Source organism: Lissotriton helveticus, chromosome 12 (genome assembly GCF_964261635.1).
Source record: "Lissotriton helveticus chromosome 12, aLisHel1.1, whole genome shotgun sequence".
Lineage (NCBI taxonomy): Eukaryota > Metazoa > Chordata > Amphibia > Caudata > Salamandridae > Lissotriton > Lissotriton helveticus.
The window spans coordinates 656,246,345-656,268,550 of NC_136073.1; the positions used below are offsets into that span (position 1 = coordinate 656,246,345).

Here is a 22,206-nt window from a genome sequence, read left to right on the forward strand (position 1 = left end):
TCTTTTTGTTAATCATTTTTAAGACTGGTATGAAGGCTGCAAACCAGCATGCTTGTTCCAAGGTAACCAACATAATGAAGGTGCTCATGATCGAGCATAGAGGCAATATGTAAATTTCTTTCTCTTTCTGCTTTCCAACTGTGTACCTGCACTTTTTTTAATAAGGACTTATTGTTGTTAGGAACTTATTGGGGATGTGATTTGAGATCTTTGTTTGTGCAGTGCCCTTTATGATGGTGGATTTTGGATGCTTACTTCCATTTTCTCTCTTCCTTACTGTCTCTCCAAGGCTGTGGGATCAAGAAGATTAGTGCAGCCAACATGAAGAGTAGCCAATACGTACCAATCCACTCCAAGCAGATCCGTGGTCTGGCATTCAGCAACCAGACAGACGGCTTGCTGCTCTCTGCTGCTCTGGACAATACAGTTAAACTGACTAGGTGAGTGTGTTGTAAAATACAATCACTATGTATGAAGCTGGTGTCGCCGTTGGTTTAAATTTGACGAGCAGCACCTTGCCATTTCCCTTGTGCAGATCTCGGATAGCACACGTTATTAGGTTCTGGTTAGGACTCCTTCAGCCCCCCTTCTCCTGCATTTTTTTCTTATCCTACCACACCATTAAAAAGCAAGCTTTGGCAATGCCAATACGTCCGACTTATAAATGAAAGTGCCTTTCAGTCATTGATGGTTAAAGCACTCAAAAAACATCATGCATGCATTGTCACTCATGCATCCGTTCATCCACGCACTACCTCATTCTTATGTTCACCCATTTACACAACCATAGTAAAACCCACACACACTTAAGCTCAACAACATACACAAGATAATTAAAAGAAGAAAAGAAGAAAAAAAGAAAACGAGCTGCTGCCTAAACATGATACCTGTTAACAAAAATAAGTAAAGTTAAATAAAACAGCGGGTGGCCGTCTTGCAAGGATTTTGTATCATTCCAGCATGGCCAAAACATTTAGAACAAAAGTGTTGGCCGTCTTGGAATGGTCAAACAATGATTGATACACAATGGCTATTGCCATTCTATTATGGTTGTCTGGTTATGAGGCAATGGTAGAGCAGGCTAAGGAACAGTAATGTGCTATAAAAATAACTTACAATAAAAATAAGGAAAGGAATAAAAGGGGTCCTATAAAAGCAGAAAATGTAAATCAAAGGAATTGCCCACCATCCTTGACACTTGAAGCACCCTCATTTTCAGCAGGATGCAGACATGTGATCAGACAAATACCATCACTCTCAGAGCAAAAGAGAGCCAATGGCTGTAGTGGGTTGACCAATTAACCAATCGTGCATGCTACAATGAATGGAAGCAGCATGTAAATGAAACCCCTACAGCCCAATGGCAGCAGAGGGCGGATTTAATGCGTGTGCGTGTGCGTGTGCGTGTGTGTGTGTGTGTGTGATCAAGGCCTAGAGGATTGGTTTGTACATTGCATCAACTAAGGTCTTATCTGGACAGGAGAGTAACATTCCGTTGAAGTCTCTTCCAGTTTTCATATTAATGAAACCATGATTTTCCTGTGTTTGTCCCACAACCTGACCTGGCAGTTCGGTCTGGACTGTTCCCATGGGGCACAGGGTCAAGATTGATTTGCATATGGCTGGGTCCAAACTGGGGTGGCGTAGTGGGCAAAATAGCGATGGATTTAACCCAGATCTTTTGACTGGGGGAGAATGTTTGCATTGCCAGCATTCCGTCCATTTGTTTGCTATAACACTGTCCCACAACCTGACACAGTTGCAGCAAGTGCATTACACACTTTACATGTAAAAAGGGCATTAATGTATTACATTGACAGGACTAAATCATTTAGAAATATTAAACTGTTTATTTATTGGGCATTTGTTAAGCGCCTGGTGACGCCACTGGCGTGTCCCCGCGCTATGGTAAGTGAAGTGGCTGCCCCCCCCCCCCTCCCACTGAAGGCTACCTGCTGAAAAGGTGGGTTTTAAGCTTTTTCCTGAACAGAATTTCAGGTGGTTCAAGTCGCAGTTCTGAAGGTAGGACATTCCAGCATCTGGGAGCGAGATATCTAAAAGATCTCCCTCCCATACGCGCCTTCCTTACCCTGGGTACCTTTAGTAGCCCAGTCTGAGAGGACCGTAAGTTGCGAGTGGGCTCGTAGTGGGACACCAGACTCTGAAGCGGCTCGGGGGCTTTACCGCTCAGAATGCGATGGCATGTGGAGAGGGCTTTGAACTCTACCCTCTTCTCCATAGGAAGCCAATGGAGGGCTTGAAGAGCAGGTTTGGAGGGTGACCTCCTAGGGAGCCTGAGTACAAGCCGCGCCGCGGCGTTTTGGAGCACTTGCAGGCGGCCCATGACCTTGCTCGTGGCCCCCAGATAAAGCAAGTTCCCATAATCAAGTCGCGAGGTGACCAAGGCGTGCACCAGCGTCCTTCGAGCAGAAATGGGAAGAAGGTCTAAGACCTTCCTTAAGGCTCTTAGGACACCGAAGCACACCCCCGTCACCCGGCTGATCTGGGGACCAAAGGCAAGGTCTTTATCCAGCCACACGCCGAGGTTCCTGGCCTCATGGCAAGGGGCGGGGACCTCGCCCAGGCAGGGCGGCCACCACGCCGACGACCAAGCCGAAGGCCCTCCCCCCGCCACGAGCACCTCAGTCTTGCTACCGTTCAGCTTTAAACAGTTTTCGGACATCCAGGTTGCAAGGTCTTGCATGCAGTTCCTGAAGATGTCCGCTGCAAGGCCGGGTGCACGCGATAGGGAGACGACCAACTGTGTGTCGTCGGCGTAGGACACCAGGCGAAGACTGTGTCCCTCCACGATGGCCGCTAGGGGGGAGACGTAGATATTACATAGGGTTGGGCTCAGGGACGAGCCCTGAGGCACGCCCTGGCCCAACTCAATCTCCCTCGAATAGCATTCACCCAGTCTGACCTGAAAGCACCTGTCAGACAGGAAGGACCCGATCCAGCCAAGCGCTGCGCCTGTAACCCCACCTTCATTCAGACACTGTAGCAAGGTGGAATGTGCTACAGTGTCGAATGCTGCGCTTAAGTCAAGCAAGATCAGAGCCATGGTTTGGCCCTCATCCACACCCTGTCGTAGTGCTTCAACCGCCACGAGAAGTGCCGATTCCGTCGAATGACGGGGGCGGAAGCCGAATTGCGAGTCGTGGAGTAGCGAAGCCTCCTCCACGAACTGCATGAGTTGTACGTTGGCTATTTTTTCCGCCACTTTGGCCATATAGGGCAGGAGGGAGATAGGGCGAAGGTTGTCAAGTTTTTCGAAATTCACATTAGCTTTTTTCTGCAGAGGGAGTACAACTGCTTGCTTCCAAGCATTGGGGACACTCTGGGATTTGAAGGAGGTGTCTAATAGGTGGCGGACAAAGGGTTCGAGTACTTGCAGGCTACCCTTAAGTCGACTGGGAGTCGTCGGGTCTCTTGGGAAGCCAGATTTTATCGACCCGCAGATACGGATTAGTTCTTCAGTTGGGGGGGTGACAAAGGAGGTTAGCCGTTGTTCTCCTTTGATTTTGATGACCTCCAAGTGTGGAGGACTATTATTTGCCCTCTGAGGGAAGGAATTATAGATGTTAATGACCTTGTTAGCGAAAAACTCTGCAATACGATCACAGCCCTCCGTAGTGCAAAGTTTCGTGGGCACCACAGCGGGCTTCCCTACCGCAATAGATTTATAAATTGAGAAGAGTTCCTTGGTGGACTGTTCAGCTTCTTCAATCTTAGTGCAGAAGTATAGTGATTTACCCTTTCTTACCCTTTGTTTGTTGCCTTTGCACCTCCTCGTTTAGGGAAAGCAATTTCTAAATCGGGCATTTCAAGATGGATAGTTAAATGCATACAGACATGCTATGCAAAGGCTAAACGACTTTTACCTGTTACACCAAAAGCACACTCCTCTAGGAAAATTGCAGCTTATATGACTTTTTTAGGAAACATTCCTATTGCTGATATTTACAAAGCAGCAACATGGTCTACTCCACACGCCTTCACATAACATTATTGTGTGGATGTATTTGTATGCCAACAAGCCAATGTTTGTCAGGCAGTACTTAAGACTCTTTTTCAGACAACTGCAACTCCCACAGGTTAACCACTACCTATGGAGAGGGACAGCTTTACAGCCTATGCAAAGAATGTGTATCTACAGCACACATGCCTCGAACGGATTGTTATTTACCCTGTAAGCATCTGTTCTTGGAAGGTAGTGCTATAGATTCACATGCACCATCCCTCTTCCCCAAAGTCTTGTGTAGGTTTCAGTTCATATGCTTTATTTCGTACTTGCGGATGGACATCTCAATGCTTAGATACAACGCATTCTTTCAATTCTCACCTACCCATGGCGAAAGAATCTGAAGATGGAGTCGATGACCATGCGCAATATTCCCAAGAGGAGTCGTCGCACAGCCTCGTGGCTCGAAGAAAATTCCTTGGAACAAAAACAACTTGTAATCATCTGAGCTCAACACTAGATGGTGGACTTATGCAAAGCAAGTGCATCTACAGCACTACATGACAAAAACAGATGCTTACACAGTAAGTAACATAATCGTTTTCAATTTGGGTTTGCTCCACTTAGGATATTGTAGCATCTCTATAATTCCATTCATTTTAGCATCAGATGGACTGGATTCCGTAAAGGGTAATCTGGAACCTGCCTTCACCAGCAAGGGGCCATCTTAGTCTTAAGGGGTCAACTTGTCTCCTGCCGCCTTTGTAATGTGACCCCCCAGCGTCTGCTGCTAGCAGAAGATGGCATCCCCATGTTTACACCCCTACTTTAGGTGGTAAAACTAAGAAAGGCTAGGAGGTGTGCCCACCATTGCCAACTCCACCCCTCCGGTTGAGGAGGTGAAGTTAAGCACACTTTTCAGTGCCCTCCATCTTGAAGATGAAGGGACACTTCCAATCAGGGCTAGGATTATGCCCCTTTCCACAGGATGGTGGCATAATTAAGAGTGTAGTCACCCCAGGTAAGGTGCTCATTGGCCCAATCTGCTACTCAACTAAAAAGCCCCCTAAATCTAGTATTTTGGAAGCTCCTTCAGACCTTGAAACTAGATCTGCGACTACCTAAGAAGAAAGTAGACATCCCGGGAGCCAACCATGAGCAGAAGCCTCAAGACGACGACTGTCTTGGCCCCCAGCCCTATCAGCCCGTCTCCGGCTTAAACGAGTCTGCAACAAAAAAGCGATCTGTCTTGCAGGCAGGGACCTCTGAAAACCTGGGAGGACTGCTACCTCTGAAAAAGACACCAATCTCCTCTGGACAACAGACCTGTCCAGAAGAAATCATCTCCTAGGACTTCTGTACCATTTGTAGACTTGAGTCTTCACCACTCTGCACCCGACGCCCATAGCCAGAGTCTGAGTGGCTCACCTGTCCAGTGAAGTCTCCCCAGCGATCCTGACCTCGAATCCAGCATTGGCTGACCTCTCTGGATCAACACAATGGCGCCTGCAGTGTGAATCCAGAGACTCCTCTGACCCCGGCCAGCGCTGTTAACAAGACTCAGACTTCGAAAGGCACCCCTGTACCTGAAGCACCTGGGCCTTGGTGAGCTGAACAGACTGTGCCCCTACGACTTCCTACATCTCTACTTACCTCTGCTGTTGTTGGTCTTCCTCCTCCACTTCTGGTGCGACGCCTGCAGCCTGTTTGTTGAAAGCAGAATCCTCATGCCTGGCGCTAAAATTGCACCCTGTACCCGACTGCCCCTGTGCCACTGGTGGTGTATGTTTGGGGCTGCTTTGTGACCCCTCCTTTGCTGGTCCAAACCACCAAAGCTTGGCCCCTGCAACTGATCTACTTACCTTCAAGCAATTTTGGCTTCGAGGACCCACAGTCTCTATTAAAACGCATTGGGCTGAACTCCGATTTTGATCTCTGCAACAGCCACCCCTGTGCTGCTGGTGGTGCAGTTTTGGTACTCACCTGACCCTTGCCCACCTTTGGTCCTGAATACTAGAACTGTAAGTGGTGTACTTAATTGTTTAACCTCATTATTGTGTTCCTCCCTAGAATAACATTAAACTGTTCAGAAATTACACTGAGTGTCGAATTTTGAAAGTGAAAAGTGTTTTTAACTAAAAACCTACTTACCTTATTGCAAAGATCCTGATCTTTTTTGAGTGAATGTTGTGCAATAAATGTCTTGCACTCCTCTGTGTTAAACCTAAGTCTGCTCGCCCACAGTACCACTAATAGAGCACTTTGGGTTTTACATTGAGACCTGTACAATTTGGGGGTACTTGGACTCTATACACGCTATAAGAAGCTGGCTCTGTATATGGTATTATGACTAGGTGGTTATACCGTGCAGAGTCCAAGGGTTCCCTATAAGACCCTTGGAGTCGGTTTCGTCTGGACAGGTCCGCTGTCCACAGGAGATTCATTTTTTTCAAAGGCACCAGTCCCCCCCCAGGGTTTTCAGAGTTCACTGGCAGCAAGACTGGTCAAAAGGTTGCTGAAAATGGAGTTAGGCTGGTAGGGCTGGGGCCAAGGCAGCCATTGTATTCAGTCTTCTCTGCAGGGATGTCTTCTTGCTTCTTAGGTCGTCGAAGATCTAGTTTCTAGGTCAGGGGGAGCCACCTAAATACAAGATTTAGGGGTGTTATTATGGAAGTAGCAGGTAGGGCCAATGGGTACCCTACCTGGGGTGACTACACCCTCTATTAGGCCACCCTCCTGTGGGAGAGGGCCTAGAGCTAGCCCTGATTGGAGGGGCCTTCATCTTCAAGATGGAGGGGATTGAAAAGTGTGCTTCACCTCACCTCCCCCACCTTAGGGGTGAAGTTAGCATGGGTGGGCACGCTCCTATTCTCCTGAGTTTTCTTGCCAGTTTTCCTGCCCAAATCGGGGGTATAAACCAGGGGCTGCCATCTACTGCTAGCAGCAAAGGCTGGGGGGTCGCATAACAAAGGCGGCAGATCTTTGAAGCTTCCCCCTTCGAGCACTGGCCCATCCTGGGGAAGGAGGTGTGACACCTCTGACCAGGATGTGCATTGTTTCCGGTCCCAGAGAACCGGGGCCCTCTACCCAGAGGTCCAGAAACATGTCTGGCGGTGTCCTTCTGCCTATAGACGGTCCGAGACAATACCAGGGTTGGTAGCTTTTCAGGGGGCTCCTCTGAGTACATGGTACAATAAATCACTTGCTGGCATCAGTGTGGATTTATTGAGAGGAGTCTTTTGGTACCAAATACTCCTGCGCTGAGTGAAGCTATCATGGTGCTAGGGAACTCGAGCTGTCCTGTTTCCAGCCCATGTACTCTCTATGACTTCACGGGCACTTATAATATTAAGTAATGCTTTAGGACTGTGAGGCCGGCTAGAGGGGTGACTTACCTATACCTCCAGGCAGTGCTGGCTGACATGGCACCCAGATAGGGTGCCATGTCGACTTTGCCATTTTCTCCCTCCCAGGGACATGAAGCTGCAGGGGCATGGTTCCTGTGAGGGGGCCCCAGGGGACCATCTTAAGCTCCCAGGCACTCGGTACTCAGGGTACCCCTTACTAGGGACTTACAGTGGGTAGAAGTACCAATTGGGCATTTGTTATAGGGAAGAAGCACTAGCACAGGGTACCTGGATGGCAGGGAACATGTGCACTATATTTGAAACCACAAGTAAGTCAGGCAAAACGTGGGGGCTAACCTTGCAAAAATAGGCACATTCTCACACACGATGTAACCACCTAGTGGCATACCATATATAGAGCCCGATTCCTACACATCTGGATTAAACATATGTTCCCTGTCAGAGTTTTATGCAGGACATGGGAACAATGTACATACCTTTTACCACCGATGTCCTTTGGCATTACCCTAATTCTGAGCCATGTTCTTTAGTATTTGACCGTTACAGAAGCAAAGTCATCGAATCCAAACAGTACTCTTGGCGGTGTCGAGTAAGATGTTTGGAACTCTGACAATCAATAAATCAGTTTTCAGCCAATGCTTTTACTTACTACATAAGCTAGCTTTTTTTTTTTTACTTTTAACACCTAGCAGTGCACTGTACTTAATCACCTGCGAGCACTTTAATTTGTATACCAACATCTTACCTCATAATTAAGGAGACTTGAGAGACGGCTTAGGCTACTCCTCTAGTGCAAGTATCCGTGCAAAGCAGACAGCCATTCCAGAGAATTATGTGGGTAGTGTATGCTGGTGTGGAGGACCCTGCGGGTCCGGTTGTCTTTTTCCAAAATGTTGTGAAATTGTTAGTCTACTAAAACGATGTTTTTTCTTCATATTATGCTTGCACAGTACCTTTCTGTTGTCTGAGGCAGGCTAGGCCTACACTTGCTGACTGGCATTGGAATCAGTGTTGATTTTCTGTATGTAGCCTTGCACAGCCCATAGAGTGGAGATTGCTTAGACTCTGCCCAAGGCTATCTGTCTTTGATGATGTCTGATTTGAGTGCATGTGTGCCCCACTGGTCGCATGAGCTTGGGAAGTGCCAGTACCTTTCATGGGAAGGCTGTGCTCTGGTGGCACAGTTTGACCCTGTTGATTACTTCTCTGTTGGCGTTTCTGTGGGCTCGGAGATAAGCGACAACATGAACAAACCTAGAAGTCATACCCTTATTATTGCAGCAATGTTGAATCATTGATTAATGTCTTCTCTGACTGCGGGGGGTACCTGCCTAACTAGCACATGATTTCCTTGAGCAGTCAGATTGGTCCGTTGAGACCACTGAATGCAACCACAATTTTTTAGTGTCTGACATTTCTAGGCACTCAGGCTCTCGGCAGAAAAGCCTGCTTAGCAGTCAGTCTATTCTTTTGAGTGCCCAGCAGTCCTATAATCTGCAGAGATGCTAAGTCTATATGACAGTCCATCTGTGTTTCTGTTGCCATTGCCCCATGTTTGTTTGCGGGAAGAATTTCTCAGTGCCATTCATGTGAAGAGATTGCATTAGTTACTGGTCCTCAATAAACTGCTCCTCTTGAGTGTGCTCAAACTTTCAAGCAAAACCTCCAAAATAAAATAAAGAAAATCGCCTGTGATATGCACACAGAAAAACTGAACTCCAGGGCTTTGCACATGTAATCTGAATATCTTGTTCTTAAACTCCATTGGCATGAGTTTTTAATACTTGTGCAGCAGTCCCTCCTGCAGGGAGTCCATGGGACTTCTAAAAGAGTAGCCTAATAACCAATACATGAACCATGTGTCTCAAAGTTTGTTAAGACAACTGACTTCTTTTTCACATGCTGTTAAGCTAACTTTTTTTATTTTTTTATTTCTTCTTATGCAGCTTGTTGACAAATACTGTGGTACAGACTTATAATGCTGGTCGACCGGTTTGGAGCTGCTGTTGGTGCGAGGATGATACAAACTACATCTATGCGGGACTGATCAACGGCTCTGTGCTTGTATATGACCTGAGAGACACAAGCTCGTCTGTGCGTGAACTAGTGCCTCAAGGATCCAGGTACGATAGGTTTATGATAAAGGACAATAATTTAAATAGGTTAGATAATTTGTTTACTTTACATGTTTGTTGCCTCTTGTCATTAAAGATTCAAGTAGCAAAGGTCAGTTATCTGCTTCAGTAAATGAGATAGAATGAAAAGGTCTCAAGCTTTATGTGTATTAGACAAAAAAGGGCCCCTGAAAATGAATGAGAAGAGAATACCAGGGGAAAAAGGAGAAATTCTAAGCAAAGAAGTCTGCTAACTCCACACAATGTAATGTAGGTATGATTCTTCTAATTACTTATAATGTTAAAGATTCATAGGTTAGACATTCTCAAAGACCATTTATTGCAGAAAACAATCTTTATATGTACTGGTTCCATTTCAGTATTTTTACAGAATAACAAACTAGATTAATTTCACACGGATGTAGACCGTAAGCTCAGTTCATCAACAGAACATTATTGAGAACTTGTAAATGCAGAATAATTGCTTTACAGGACACTTATTGCTCCACACATACTAAAAAATCTCATACACACTTTGATCTATCAAACTTCACTCACACAGTCTAATTCATACCAAACCACATTAGAAATAAAGCATTGTGGTCAGCTCATCAGTGACCTAGAATGCCCATTGAGTTGCTTATTTGTTTCCTACAGAAAAGTTGCTTATCCAACATAACATTCCATTGCCTTAAGTATAATTAACAATTTCTAGATTTCATTAACTACATCCTTTTGGCACGCTTGTGATTCTCTGCATCATCGGTAATCATTCATCCTGGTTATAAACCAGGCTGTAGTTGCGCCAACATACATTTCAGTGAAACATTGAAATATGGGCTTCCTTCACCCGTGAGCTCAAGAAACGGGCAAAGCTAAGGCAAATATCATGTAGACCAAAGGGGGAAAAGAGGCCTGTCCAAATACATAGAGAATGTCTAAAACATGAGAAAAATCACCATTAGAAACCTAAATCGAGATCACCTAAGGCAAGGGTAAATATTGCAACAGTAAGTATGGAGTGGGCTACACCAGCCAGGTGTTTGAAATCAATCATGCATTATTGAGAGTGAACATCTGCTCGACATAGTGAAGTCCCAGGAACACTAATCCTATATACATGAAAACAAAGAAGAATAAGAACAAAAATTACCTGCATATCGCATCACGAATAGCAGAGAAATCCTGCTCAGAAATTGTGTATAAATAGAACACCTTAATCCAAATAGTAGTTTAAGGTCCAAGTTACACAACTATCAATATACTTTTCATAAGGTTGGTATCGACACGTTCAGGGAACCAGAACAACAGTCACTCAGATTCTAGTATTAAAAACAGTGTGCAGTCCTAGGATGTGAGGGACCCCTGGCAGTGGTAAAACCCCCTAGTGCATAAAGAGGGAATAGCAGAAAGGGGTTCCATTATGAGTGGACAGGGGCTTCCTATGCAATCCCAAAGTGCTCTTTTAGGGGGTAGTGTGGTTGAATAGCTTTAGGCTTAACACAGGAGAGCAAGACATTTGCAAATACACACTACGATCAGTAAATGACACGCACGACTCAAGGAGATCCACACTAATTCATGAAAATAGCAAGTATCTTTTTATGTGTTTAGACATCAGAGAAAAATCGTTCAGGTAAGAAGAACGTGTTTGAATATAAATTCTTTTCACTTTAAAAAGTGGGCACTTAATACAATTTCTGAGTTCTGCAATGTTTTTGCATGGAAGGAAGAACAAGTTCTGCAAACGGGTACAGTGCACCGACTTACTGGACCAATCTCCAGGAGTTAAGGTGAGTGGTGGGAAAGGTTCAAGGCTGCACCAGCAGTACACCACCAGTGGCACGAGATTGGCGGGGTGCAGGTTGCAAATCAGCGACTGGAGCTTAACACGTTTCAATGGGGATCGGTAAAGAGAGGCTGCAGTCTCTGTCTAGGAAGCTAGCTGAGCTGAACCAGCAAGTGGGCTCCATCCTTGCGATGCATGGGGGGGGGGGGGGGGGGGTCACCTTTGTTTTTTTTCTCCAAGGCCCAAGGATGACGGGTGAAGGGGTATGCTTAGGTTTTAGAGTTTTCCTTACCGAAGCAGTCACAGTTGAAGGGGCCTGCAGGGGACATCAGGTAGTCCGGAAGCGGTGAAACAACAATGGACTCTAGCTCTGGTGGGCTGGGGGACCTTGTTGACACTGGTGACCCACTAGAGGCAAAGGGTGCAGTGGTGGATTCGGGTGTCTGGTTTTGGCGGTTCCGGACGCCTCTGAGTCTTCTCTTTTCGAGTATCTTCAGAACAAGACGGCTGTTCACAAGAGTTCTTGAGTCTCTTTCGAAGGCAGGTAGTCCTCTCAGGTTTTTATGGTCAACAGCCACAGAATGAGTCAACTTTGACGCAGTTTGCAAAGGAGGCTCACATGCCTGCAGGGTCGGTACCAGGTCAGTTGCTTCTTCTCTCCCCTTCTTTGGTGGCTCTTTGGTGTCCTGTCTCGTCTTCGGTCGTCAATATCTGCTTCTCTGGTGCTAGGGACTCCCCTAAATACTGAAATTAGGGGCTGTAGGGGATTGTAGGGTAGTAGCCAATGGGCTAGTGACCCTTGTGGTCACAATGCCTTCTATGTGACCACAATGCCTTCTATGTGACCACTTTCTGTGGGAAGTGGATATAACCCTGTCCCAGAGTTCCTACGTATGCTATCACAAAGATGCCTGCTTCTAAAAAATATTGTCCACCTCACAGTAGCCCACCTTAGGGGTGGTACTATCCTGGAGGAATCACTTACTAATTTTCCTGCCTGTCCAGGTCCCAAGGGGGTCCTGGACAAAGGGATCAGCTTCCTCTTCTGTGAGGGGGATCCAGATTTGCATTCCAAAGACGGGAGCTCTTTTAAGCTCTGCGCCCCAAGGAGGCTAATCAGCAGGTCATCCTGTGTGTGATGGGAGGGGGCTTGTTACACCCTGTTACCGAACAGGCTTTTGTTCGAGGTCTCCTGAGAGCAAAAGGCTCTCACCCTATGAGATCAGGACAACGTCCGAACATGGTTGCAGGCTGGCAGAAACCAGTCAGCAAGAACACCAGTGGCTAGTAGGTTTACAGGGGGCAACTCTAAGGTGCCCCCTGGGTGCATGTATTGGAACATCCAGCACAGTCATCAGTGTGGGTTTTCCAATTATGAGATGTTTCATACCAAATATCCATATTTTCAGTAAAGCCATCATATAGCTGGGGAACTAGTTTTCACCCGTTTCCTGCACATGCCTTAAGATGGGTTCCCTGGTCAATTGTACTGGCAGTAATAGGAGTGATCAACACAGGGGCATATCTGCTCATGCAGGTATGCCCTTGCATGTAATATTCAGCACCCTGCCTTAGGGCTGTCCGGCACCGTAACCTTTCTCAGCCGTTTTTTTCTTCTTAATGTTTCCATGTTGTGCCACTGTTATTGTGCCCATCTGTGTCTTGCTCTAACTCCACCACGGTTTTTATTTTCTCCTGCCTGCCTGTTTCTTTCGCCGCTGCTACCCCTGCGGCTCCCCCCACCACCCCCCGAATTTCCCCGCTCCATCCTCCCAGCCTCTCCTCCTTCCCACCTCCCCTACTTAATGGTAGCCGCTGCGGGGGAGCGCGAGTAAGACCTCCGACCCTCGGTCTAGGTCCACTCTCTCCTCCGCTGTGCCGTCTCTTTCCACCAGACCCCGACCTCCTCCTTGGGTATACTATATAGGAAGTCAAGGTGACCCTTATTGGCTTACAGGGCTTACATTTATAATCTCAAATACTCTTTTGTGGTGGTGTGGAGGAGTGGTTTAGGCTTATCAGAGGGTAGTCTTAAGCATGTATTGAACACACACAGTCAATAAATGAAAAAAACACTCAACCAGAAATTCAAGACCAATTTTAGAAAAATAACAGGTATTTTTTTATTCATTTAACACCAAAATCTTCATAATTGGGTAAGTTCTTTTGAGTTTATCAATGTTTGCAGAAACTCAAAATCCCCCCAAATGCGTTTTTAGGCTGTAGTTCAATCCTATAGAGAAAGAAGCATATTCAGCATACAGGTACTTGCAAATGAATCTCGGGGGTTGTAGGTAAGTTGGTTTCTGATGCACTTTGACTTGATGTGCCTTGGGTTCCTGCCAATCAGTTTCCCAGGGCGTGTGTTATTTCCCAAAACTGTACCTTTGTACCTTCAGTTGGCACCTCTCTGGCCACATGTGAGTCTCTTGTAAAAGGTACCTTTGGTACTAAGGGCACTGTGACCAGGGAAGGCCTCTTAGGGCTGCAGCACACATTGTGCCACCCTTAGAGGTCCTGTACCTTAAACACACACACACACACACTGACAATGCAGGCTGCGTGTTTTGGTGCAGAGAAAAGTGAAGTCAACATGGCACACATACCTGTGTGCCATGCCTACTACCTGCTGTATGACCAACAATCACTACAATGACCCTCTCCCTGCGAACTGCTTAGCCGCTGCCTCCCAGGCTATCATCCCATCTTGGACTGCAATAATCAACGCCTCCCTCTTGCAGGGATCGATACCTGACTCTCTTAAAGCCGGCCAGGTTGTCTCCATTTTAAAAAAAACCTACGCTAGATCCTGCTTCTCCTGACAACCACAGACCTATCTCTAACATCCCACTCCTAGCTAAAGTGCTGGAAAAATATGTACAACTGCAGTTGAGCTATCACATCACCAACTTCCACCTACTAGACGACTTGCAATCCGGATTCAGACCTGGGCACAGCACGGAAACCACACTCCTCCACATCGTGGATGATGCCCTTCAAGCCCTTGACCAGGGCAAAACCTGTCTCTTGATCCTCCTGGACCTAGCCTCTGCCTTTGACACGGTTAACCACAAAATTCTCCTTAATCGTCTCAATCTTAGGATGGGCCTTGATGGCACTGTTCTTGCTTGGTTTAGGTCCTTCCTCCAGAATCGCTCACAGAGAGTCCTGATCAATATTTACCTTGAACCGCTCTCAGAGGTGCTGCACACCGCCAATATCTCCTACCATATGTATGCCGATGACACACAGCTCTACATCAAAATCTCTTCTCCAGAGGACATTCACTCCCTGAATGAGGTCCTGAAGTTGACTGTTCACTGGCTCACATCTAACCAGCTTAAACTCAACGGTAAAAAAAACGGAATTCCTCCTAATTGCACCACCTAACTCCAATACAGACATTCAAGAATGGATCAAGGCTATCCTAGCGCTAAAATGCTCTCCTAACATTGTGAACTCTGCGAAATACCTTGGAATTACCTTAGACAGCAACCTGAACATGCGTGGCCATATCAAAGCAATGGCCAAAACTACCAGATTTCACTTGAACTACCTAAGAAACCTGAAACCATTCCTTGACAACCCGGATCTAAAATTGGCAATTTAGGCTCTAGTCATCTCTAGACTAGAGTATGATTTCTCCACCCTCGCAGGCCTACCAAAGAGCTCTGTGGCACCCTTGAAAGCCTGCCTCAACGCTGCCGCCAGACTTCTAACGGGTTCCAAGAAGTACGACCATATCTCACCCCACCTCAAAGCGCTGAACTAGCTTCCTCTTGATGCCAGAATCCAATTCAGGCTGGCTTGCATCACCCACAAGGCCCTTCACTCCAAGTCCCTTGCTTTTCTCGCCCAGAAACTCTGAATATCTGGAGGAGCCAGAAACTCCCGGTCCGGTAGAGACCTTGTGCTCCAACCTGCACGCTTCAGGAAAAAAAGAATGTATAATCGTGCCTTCTCTGGTGCTGCCCCAAGAATATGGTACTCACCCCCACCCGCCATCAGAAGAATACCATCTCTAGCTCACTTAAAAAAAGAGGCCACAACTTTCCTAATGGGCAAATTCCTCTCCTAACGCTCATGTTACAACCACCTTCGTAACCTGGCTTCGCCTATTGTTACGGCATTAGCCCGGGGCCTTCTCTCCTTATGTTACCCACCCAGCACTTCCTAACAAACACCCTGGGTATTGAGACTGCTTCTCTAGCTTAATGAATCGATATGATCCTACCCTAAATGTATTCAGATATGATTGTTTGTTCTACCATATGCTGTGTCCACCTGTCCCTATTCCTTTGACTTTTTTCCCCTCAATGTCCTTGTATCCTACCTGCTACTACTGTAAGGCGCTCTGATACACTCACGGGTCTGGTTCGCGCTCTATCAAACACTAAAATAAAATATAAATAGGCCAGTCACCCCCTCTAGCTGGGTGAACTATACGAGTGGTGAGGGTACAGGTGCATGAGCCCTGTACCCCATACAGTGGGGTACAGGGCTTGGACATTAGACATTGTAAGTGCAGTGCTGCCATTAAGAGTACATGGTGCTGGGTGTTAGTCATTAGGGACTCCACAGCACCTTAATGGCTTAACTGAATTCTGGGAAGTTTGGTAGCAAACTTATCAGTATAATACACCCACACTGATGCCAGTGTAGGATGTATTATACCATGCACACAAAAGGCATCTTAGAGATGCCCCCTGAAAAACAACCAGCCTCTGGTGGGTTCCCTGACTGGTAAACCTACCACTACGACACATGTTTCTGGACCCCCGGGATAGGAGCCTCCACTTCCTGGGCCCAGAAACTAAGCCTTTCCTGGACAGAGGAGGTCACACCTCCCCAGGTCAAGAAGAGCCATCTGTGGCAGGGAAGCTTCATAAGCCTCTCTTGCTATCAGGAACAAGCCCCCTTCCTGTCCCACCCCCGGGAGTATAGGCGGGACAAATTAGAACAGCCCAGAAGGTGCTCACCTCTGCCAACCCGACCCCTCAGATGGGGGAGGCGAGGTGAAGCTCACTCTTCAGTGCTCGCCATCTTGCAGATGGCAGGCACTCTACAATCAGTGTTGGGGATTGGCTCACTCCCCCACGTGGAGTCAGCACACCAAGGGTGTAGTCACCCCACGTTCGGTAGCCCATTGGCTACTAACTTTGAGACCCCTAAATACAGTATTTAGTGGCAGTCCTGGACCTAGAAGGCAGATTCCCGCAACCTATGAAGGACGGAAGAAGACACCCAGCAGAGTAGACTGCAGAGAAGAACTGACTTGGCCCCAGCCCTACCGCCCTGTCTGCAGTTTCCATAGATCCTGCTTCAAAAGTCTCCTTGTCCTGCAGCCAGCGACCTCCAGAACCCCTGGGAAGACTGTCTGCCCTCAACAAAGACTGTCTGCCCTTAACAAAGACCGGATATCCTGTGAACAGCAGTTCTGTTCAAAATAATCTCCAAAGCAAGACTCCAAGCCTGCTGCAGACAGAGAAACCAGACGGCTGGAGCCACCACTGCATCGTTGCCTACAGCCCTAGTCCGAGTGGTCCACTGGTCACAGCGAGGCCCCCAAGCGCTTCAGAGTCCAACGTGGGTGGACCCCGCCAGGACTCCCGACATCGCCTGTAGCCTCTGCATGGAGACACCCCCGAACAAATGACCCACCCCGCCCCCCAATTATAAGTGGCCCGGTAAGGTGAAATCCAACCTCAAAAGGCAACCGTACGGGTGAAGAGGACCCAAGGGGCACCTACGTTCCTGGGCCCCTCCACCTTACCTGCCCAGCTGTTGACTTCTCCCAGAAGACTTTCTGGACTGAGCCTGCAGCCAAAACCAGCAACTCCCATTGAAAAACAGGGCACCCGAGGCAAAAATAGCACCCTTCACCCGGCCGCCCCTGTGCACCTTGTGTGCTAACAAATCCCCCTTTGCTGTGAGCTAAACCCTAGGAGCTTTGCTCCCACATCCAAGTGGTGTGCCCGTTAGCAGAAACCAACCGGAGGCCCCCTATCACTTATTGGATAACATTGGGCCTCAGCACTCTGCACCTAGCCGCCCTAGTGCCGATGAACGTGCTCTTAGAGTGCATCCTTGACCCCCGGGGAACACTTGTTCTGACCCCAGAAACTCAACTTCCAAGGCAGATTACTCACCGATAACCTGATTCTTTCCCATAGGACTGCATTTACAGTTTTTTGTGGAAAAAGTTCTAATTGTGGAGTTGAGAATTGTATGAAAACCTAAGAAACTGTTCGGAGAAAAACAGACTTAACTTTTATCCAAGAAATGTACCAGTGTGATATCTAGGCACATCACACTGAGTAGAAAAAGTAATCCTGAAAAGTAATCCAGATGTAATTACAACTGTATTTGCATATTACAAACCTGTAAGAAAAGTAATTATTCATCCAGCTTGCTTTTTAACAATCTGTCTTGAAAAGTACAATAATATTTACCTGGACCGACTCCTGCTTGGTTCTACAAATAAAATACAACAAAAACTTTTTTTATACAAACAATTGGTCCGAGTTCAGTCTTTGAGTGTGTGACATCATTTCTTGCCTGAGTGTGTACAAGAAATTCTTAACACTTTTCTCTGATAAAACCTTACTGCTCGCCCTCACTGCCACAAATGTAGATTAAGGTATTATCTACTTTTACCTCTGTAAGCCTTAGGTTATCCACTGGACTCTCTGCACACCATACCTTTCTTTGGTATAGTATATAATGAACCATCTTCCTTCAGGGGGTCTTCTTTAGGACTTAAGATCATAGGGGCCAAGCTCCAAAGTACCACCAGCAGTTCGAGTTTATCTGCCCTGAAGTTTCCGGATGAAGAGGTGCTGGACGGGTTGGTAGCCTTGTGCGGTACACCGTAGGTAGGAGGGGGGGGGCAATAGAAAGAGGCTGCAAAGCGGAACTAGGGGACAAGTCGGAAGTGCCTAATAGGGAGTCTGTTTCTAAGAATCCTGGGAGCACAGTTGGTTGTCTAGGACCGGGCCGGGGAGCTCAGGTGCAGAGAGTTTTGCAGCGTGAATCTTTCTGGATTCACTATGCTGTGCATATTCCGCAATCTGGTGGTTGGGTCCGGAATCGTAGTCTTTTTTTCTCTCTTTTTTTCTTTTTTTTTTTTTTTTGTCGTAGCCCAGGTGGGCGTCGACGTCCCACCATTTGGTGTACCTTCGGTGACGTCGGCGTGCTTTCAGCAGAAGCTACCACCCTTGGGCGCCATCTTCAGATTCTTTTTTCTGCCGTTGTGTCTGGATCGTCGCATGAAGCTCCAGAAGTTTTGGAGGAGGAAAGAAGAAAATACAGCAAATTTTCACAGGTGAAGACCTGAGAACATCGACAGAAGAGGACCTTTAGAGAGGAGACGACGAAGAAAGGAGAGAACTTCGAAATCTTCGACGTCCTTCAAGGAATGCGCACACAGGGGGCCCCCTGAGCGCAGGGATGTACAAGACGCCCTTTAAATTCTGCAAGAACTGCCACCACAAGTTCGCAGAGAAGGACCAGCACCCAGTCTGCAACCTCTGCCTGCCAATCGACCACGAGAGCAGAGACTGCAACGCCTGCTCCGTCTTCAAGCCGAAGACACTCCGAATTCGAGAAAGACCGAGGACGGCTCACCACACGATGCAGGGCAAGGGCCAAGCCCCGACGCTTTATGAACTTGGCCTCTCCACCGACGACGAGGACAACATTGCCGAAGGCCCAGATGACTTCACGGTCGCGGAGACCGATAAGAAAATGCCTGATAAGGTAGGCGAGTCTACGACCCCGAAAACTCCCACAGGGCCTCGAAAACCTGAGGCAGACTCTCGAAAGTCTGAGCACAGAGCCTCGAAAGGAGCAACGGCGCCGAACAAATCGACGACCGAAGCTGCATCCTCCGAAAAAGAGCCCAGCGGATCCTCCGAGAAGGACTCCCGGAGGCAGAAGGCCAGCGAAAAGCAAAGGCCATCGAAGCAAGCCCCCGAAAGAGGGCCTTCGACTTCGACGTCGAAAGAAAAAGAGCGGAAGAAAGCTTCGACGTAGACGACGCCGCCGAAAAGACCGGCCGAAACGCTCGACGACGAACAGGCCGCAGAAATGCTGAGGAAAAGAAGAAGGCTCGAGGCCGAAATGGAGAACATCCTTCAGAGAAGGAAGGACTTCGATGAAAAGATGAAAAGCTACAAGATCCCCTCGAAGTCGGCACCGACCGTCGCTGAGGCACAGGAACTCGAGGAGTTCGACGCCGAAGAGCCGCCGAAAACTCCGGAGCCTTCGGAGCACGAAGAGGAGGAAGACCTCTACTACACTGTAGGGGATTACGGGGAACAACAGTCTAAGTACGGCTCAGGTTCCTCGACGGCCCAAGACCAGGAATGGCAGGACATCGAGGCCGAAAACCCAGAGGAGGCAGTGGAATCATACCCCTCGAGGCCTTCTCCACCGGATGACATTGGGGCATACAATGAGGTGGTAAGGAAGGCAGCAGCAGCTTATGGAGTTAAGCTGGAAGAGGAAAAGCCAAAAGCAGACTTCCTGCTCGAGACATTACTCCCCATACAGACAAGAAGCCAGTTCCTGCCCATGCTCAAAAGTATCACAGACCAGGGGAAGGAGGCCTTCAAGGACCCGGCTACATGCAGATCTGTAACGCCGAGGACAGAGAAGAAATACAAATTCTCCTCACAAGACCCAGCTTGCATCAAGGGATCCGTCACAGCAGATTCTATAATCGCTGCAACGGCGAGGAAAAGGGCAAACGTCCCAACAACGTCCGGACCCCCACCTGACAAAGAAAGCAGGAGGATGGATCTAACTGGCAGGAAGATTGAGAGGAACGCCGCAACGCACTGGCGGATGGCGAATTCCAACGCCCTCCTGAATAGGCACCAATACCAGCATTGGGATGAAATGGGACAGTTGCTCAAGCACCTCCCGGAACAATACCGTGAGAGGGCATCACACCTTGTGGAAGAGGGGAAGAGCATCGCCAATTCGTGCCTGAAGACAGCCTTGGATGGGGCAGAAACATCCAGCAGACTGATGGCCATAGGCATCACAGAAAGAAGGCAAGCCTGGCTCAGGATCTCAGGATTCAAGGCTGAGGTTCAGAATAACATCCTGAACACACCCTTCAACGGTGAAACACTGTTCGGGGCCCCAGTTGATAAGCTCACCCAACTGAAGAAGGACAACGAGACGGCAAGGTCCATGGGGGCCCTGCAGTTCAGAGGGATGAGAAGGGGCACCCCTACACGGAGGCCGAACGGCAGAGGTGGAAATCAGCGAGGAGATTCTCACCAGAGTTTCCACCAGGGGCAACAGAGTGACAACCAAGGCCACCAGAGCCAAGGCTGGAACTACCAAAGCAGGGGCCAGTCCTTTCGGTCAAGAGGAAATGGACGGGGCCAGAGAAGGAGAGGCGTTGAGCAACCCCCCTCTAAGTGACTTCAGACGAGAGAAGGTGCTCCGCCACCCAAACCCTCCGGGGGCGGAGCACGGAAAAACAAAGAGGAGAGGGCTACACGGACAAGACACAAAGGAACATGTAACACCGGTAGGAGGAAGATTAAGATTTTTTCTCCAGGAGTGGAGAAAAATAACAACAGACAAATGGATACTCAATATTATGCAGTTCGGATACTGCATAGAGTTGGAAAGGAATCCACCAAACAGAAAACCAAAGAAAAGACAGCACTCGGGAAGAGAGCTGCAACTACTGCAAGAGGAAGCCCAAGAACTGCTCCTCAAAGCGGCCATCGAACGAGTGCCTTTCAAAGAACGGAACAAGGGAGTGTACTCAAACTACTTCCTAGTGCCAAAAGTGGACGAAAGTCTAAGACCCATCCTGGACCTACGGTTCCTGAACAAATACGTCAAAACTCAAAAATTCAAAATGACGTCCCTACAAGAGGTCATCCCACAGATAAAAGCCGGAGACTTCTTGTCTACCATAGACCTCAAAGATGCGTACCTGCACATCCCCATGAACAGGCAGCACAAGCACATGCTAAGGTTCACAGTAAACAAGGATCACTACCAGTCCACGACCCTGGCTTTCGGCCTAAAGTCCGCACCAAGGGTGTTCACCAAATGCCTCGCGGCAGTGGCCGCACACCTAAGAAGAAAGGGGATACACGTGTACCCCTACCTCGACGTCTGGCTGGTAAAGGCAAGCTGTTACAGGACATGCAAAGAGCATGCAGAACAGGTGACAAGAACGCTAGCAAACCTGGGGTTCTCCATACACTGGGGAAAATGCTCGATGGAACCAGAGCAGGTGAAGATCTTCCTGGGAGCCCAGATCGACACAGTCCAATGCAGAGTCCTACCGAGCGAGAAGAGAACGCTCAGTCTGTTGAGGGAGAAACGTCACTACCAGAAGGGGCGAGCTCTGACAGTGAGGACTGTGAGCAAGATCTTGGGGATGATGGCATCATGCATACACCTGGTCCCCAATGTACGCCTGCAAATGAGACCACTCCAAGAGTGGCTGCAACAATAATGGTCACAAGCTACAGGAAGTTGGGAGGATCTAGTGGTTGTAACGCACAGGGTGCAGGAAGAGATAAGGTGGTGGACCAAGGAGAGAATAACAGAAGGGAAACCTCTAACACCTTCGGACCCAACAGTGACCATCACCACAGACGCATCCCAGAAGGGGTGTGGCGCACACATGAACAGGCTCAGAGTGAGGGGTCTGTGGAGCCCTACAGACGCAGTCAGGCACATCAACTACCTGGAACTGAAAACGGTGTTGCTAGCCCTCAAGGCCTTTCAGAAACACCTATACAACCAGAAGGTGCTAATACAAACAGACAACACCACAACGATGTTTTATATAAACAAACAGGGGGGAACTCAATCGTTCCCTCTGTCAAACTTGGCACAGGAGATATGGAAATGGGCTATACCACTACAAATAGACTTGCTAGCCATACACCTGCCAGGGAAGGACAATGTAGAAGCGGATTGGCTCAG

General features: G+C 47.9%; 1 protein-coding gene across 1 annotated transcript in view; it reads left to right on the plus strand.

Moving 5' to 3' along the window:
* RFWD3 (ring finger and WD repeat domain 3) overlaps positions 1-22,206 on the plus strand; it is a 243,098-nt gene that overhangs the window by 153,179 nt on the left and 67,713 nt on the right. The window contains exons 9-10 of the mRNA XM_078671496.1: positions 290-440; positions 9,279-9,455. Of these exons, the coding sequence (XP_078527622.1) occupies positions 290-440; positions 9,279-9,455 (328 nt within the window). The remainder of the gene's footprint in view (positions 1-289; positions 441-9,278; positions 9,456-22,206) is intronic.